Source organism: Chenopodium album, chromosome 9 (assembly GCF_948465745.1).
Source record: "Chenopodium album chromosome 9, dcCheAlbu1.1, whole genome shotgun sequence".
NCBI classification, from domain to species: Eukaryota; Viridiplantae; Streptophyta; class Magnoliopsida; order Caryophyllales; family Amaranthaceae; genus Chenopodium; species Chenopodium album.
In genome coordinates, this window is record NC_137842.1 from 23158101 (window position 1) to 23162116 (window position 4016).

At 34.5% G+C, this 4016-nt stretch overlaps 1 protein-coding gene across 1 annotated transcript; it reads left to right on the plus strand.

Annotated features, from left to right (window-relative positions):
- Nucleotides 1-1208: 1208 nt before the first annotated feature.
- On the plus strand, nucleotides 1209-3130 carry LOC145557532 (uncharacterized). The gene is made up of 3 exons (XM_081618705.1): nucleotides 1209-2001; nucleotides 2085-2521; nucleotides 2687-3130. The coding sequence occupies exons 1-3, from the start codon at nucleotides 1209-1211 to the stop codon at nucleotides 3128-3130; spliced, it is 1674 nt and encodes a 557-aa protein (XP_081474831.1).
- The last annotated feature ends 886 nt before the right edge of the window (nucleotides 3131-4016 follow it).

Consider the following 4016-nt stretch of genomic DNA (forward strand, 5'->3'; position numbering starts at 1 on the left):
CACTAAGGGTGTGTTTGGATAGAAGGATTTGGGGGGAAAGGAAGAGAAGGGAAAGGGAGGGATACAATTTCCTTTATTTGGATAGCAAATTAGGAAGGGAAAGGAAATGGAAGGAAAGGAAATGGGTGGAAAATAATTCATTAATTACTTAAGAGTAAAATCTTTCCAATTTTGAAAAGATTTGGAAGGAAAATTTTGTAAAAACTGATGTATTGTAAAAAGACAAATATACCCTTTACTATCTAACAAAAATCTGAGCATCAGTTTTTCATTCTCTCTCCTCACGATATCCCCAAAAATTTTAGGGTTCCAAAATGCAAATTTTTCCCCCAATTTCTAGGGTTTGTGGAGTGCGATTTCACTACTAATCTACTCATACTTGTCATCTCTCTCACGATTTATCAGATTTTTTCAAGGTAAGTGTCAAATTTTAGTTTGATTTTGTTGATTGAATATTTTAATGCAATTTTGTACTGTGGAGTGCGATTTTGTTTTTCTACTCAAGCTAGGATGCATGTTCTTGATGCTTTGCTTTGTTATGGATGCGTACAATTTTGTGTGTGATTTCTAAGGCATATTGAACTGCTGCTTGTAATCATTCTAAGTTGTATGATAATGTACCCCAACTGTTCGACGAAATGCCTAAGAGACATGGGTTTGTTCCTAATGAGGTTTCTTATGCGAAGGGAAGTCATAGATATACTTGGTTTGTATCTTTGTTTTATTTGATGTGAATTTGCTTAACTTCCCTTTAAAAATAACTGCGTCACAGCTTCTAACATATCTTGATACCTGTGAATTGACAATTTGACATGCTTACTCGAGTTAATTAATCTTAGTAAAGAACAAACTATTATTTTTTTTTTAATTATGTTGAGTACAACCCTGAATTTGATGATAATACCTACTTAGTTATGCACTGTGCATGTATTGTTGTCATATTCGTTTAACTTCCTTGTATAATGTATGCATATTCAATAATCCACTTGACCATAAGACCACTTCACAACATTTGCATTACTTTTACAGAGCATTTTTTGTAGGATAGGTCAAATCTACCTTCTTTCCCTATGTTCCACTCTTTGTAGTGTATTTGAGCCTTAATTTAGTTGATTTTAAGTTTTTGTGGTTTGTATATTTATAATTGTTATGCTTTTGTTGTTGATATGTTCAATAATATTTTTATAGTTGTTCACATTGCCTTTAATATGGAGGGAGATTTTGAGGTTAGTAGAACGGATGATGTCGAAAATGGGGAAGTGACATGGGAAAGAACAAGACGTGGAGCTGTAATTCAGGTTGTTGGTTATGTTGTGTATGCAATGTGTCTTATCAAGTCATATTACCTAAGTAGGAGTTTGGGAAGATTGACACGAAATCGTAGTTTAGAAGCCTACATGGTCAAAGAGAGTAGACGTCGTGAACTTATGAATGATTTAAAAGTCACTCGAATTAGTCGACAATTGATTCGTATGAGCCCTGAGACTTTTGTTAAGTTGTGTAAAATTTTAAGGGATGGGAAGTATCTAAAGGATACAAGACGGGCTTCGGTGGAGGAGCAAGTGGCAAAATCTTTGTATATTCTTGGTCATAATGCAAGAAATTGCTCGTTGAGTGCATTTTTTATGCGTTCTGGTGAAACGGTGAGCCGACAATTCCATAGATTTCTAAATTCTATAATTAAGATGGAAGATCAATTTCTTAAGCAACCTAATGGATTAGAGGAAGTTTCCCCAGAAGTTCGTGGTGATAGTCGATTTTTCCCTTATTTCAAGGATTGCATTGGTGCTCTTGATGGAACTCATATTCGTGTGAAAGTTGTCGGTGCCAATGCTCGTAGATTTCGAGGGAGGAAAGGTTATCCATCACAAAATTTGTTGGCGGCTTGTACTTTTGACCTCAAATTCACTTATGTTTTAGTAGGTTGGGAGGGTTCAGCTTCTGACTCTAGAGTATTTAAGAATGCTCTAAGTAGGGAAGACAAGTTAATTATTCCTCAAGGTAATGAATTAGTATCTATGTTACCTATTGTTTTATTATTCTTAATATTTAAACTATTAGTAATTATTTATTTATGTAATTAGGTAAGTATTATCTTGGAGATGCTGGCTATATGTTAAAGACTTCTCTTATTACACCTTATAGAGGTGTAAGATATCATCTTAAAGAATACTCGAATCGGAGTCCCGAGAATGCCAAACAAATATTCAACCATCGTCATGCCTCCTTACGAAATGCAATTGAGAGAGCTTTTGGAGTTCTAAAAAAATGTTTTGGAATTATTGGTGGAACTAATGAGCCTCAATATTCTCTTAAAACCCAAACTGATATTATTGTAGTATGTTGCATACTTCACAATTTTCTCATGGGATTTGATCCGGATCAAAGCCTTATTGATGAAGTGGATCGTGAATTACTAGATGTGGACAATGAGGAGTGTGAGACTCTTTCAACCGAAGAAGAATCTAAAGAAGGGTCTAAAATTCGATATAGTATAGCTAAACAAATGTGGGATGATTATGTATTGTAGGGGAAATAACTATATATATTTTTTTATTTTGTTTTTGTTTTTGTTAATGAATACTTGTATTTTTTTTATTTTGATTCAGTTTATGAAAATTCTATATTGTAGCAATCTATATGCTCTTTATAAAATATTTTTTTTATCTATTTTATATGAGCACAGATGGTGAAGAAAAACAAAAGCTCAGATGGAAAGGCATCCTCTTCTCTTCGGTGGACTTTACACATGGACAAGGTCTTTCTTGATGCTTTGATCGCTGAGGACATTAATGGAAATAGAGTTGATGGCCAGTTCACTTCAAAGGCGTATGAAAATGTTTTGAAGGAATGTACTGAAAAGTTGAACTATTCTTTTACCAAAGAGCATTTGAAGAATCGGCTTAAGACGATAAAGAGTAATTTCAACGATGTTTATGATCTTTTCAATGCTAGTGGTTGGGGTTGGAATGAAGAAACGCAATTGTTTGAGAATGTAGATGAAGTTTGGGATAACTTGATTGAGGTACTTTTTCTGTCCATGCTTTGCTGTAATTATTGTTGTAATTGCTTCTGTAATGTTGCTGTTTGTGGTGATACTTATGCTGTGGAAATTAGTTGCTTGTGGTGATCTCAGTTGGCATTGATCTCAGTTGTCTCATTTTCAAATTGGTCAGACATATTGCTGATTGGTAAAAGTAAATTCGTCTTATTTTTTTCTTTCTATATTTTCCTCTCCGTCTTGATGTTCATTCTATTCTTCAAGCTGCTTTCCCTGAATTATTACGTTTTACTGCCCTCTGTTCTCTCTGATAGACTTTGAAGTTGGTGTTAATTTTTGAGTTCTGTTACCACTGTCTATTGCAATTCTAATTATTATTTGATGGCCAACATACAATTTTGTACCTTAGTTTTTGCTTATTGTATTACACCCATGTCTCCTTTCCACACACAAGAATTTCTTGGTGTCTTAACTTGGTGCAACCAGATCATTGGGTATGTTTGGTTTAGCTTAACTTGGTGTCTGATGAGCTGATGGCTTCATAGTAGAGTATATGTGAGTATGTTGTCATAATGCTGCTGTTGTGTATAAATATTATTGTCATAATGCTGTTGTAATGCTGCAATTACTGTTGTAATGTTGTTGTAATGCTAATTATGGCTGTAATGTTGCTGTAATTTTTTTTTTTGTAGCGAAAACCAGAAGCTGCTAAGTGGAAAACAACTCCATTTCGTCATTATGATGTACTTTTGAAGCTTTTTTCCAAGGATAGGGCAAATGGTGAAATTTCTGGAACTGCAAAGGAGAAGAAAATGAAGGCTATGGATGAATCAAGCTTTGAGAAGAAGGATGAAAGCCTTGGAGAAGCCCAACCAAGTGATTCTGCCGATTCGTCCAACCAAAAAGGGAAGAAAAGAAAATCAGAGGAAGTGTTTCAAAATGAGCTCCTATTCATAAAAGAAGGGTTGGACAATGTGGCTCAAGCTCTTCGAGAGGGAAATGTTATTGTTGAGAG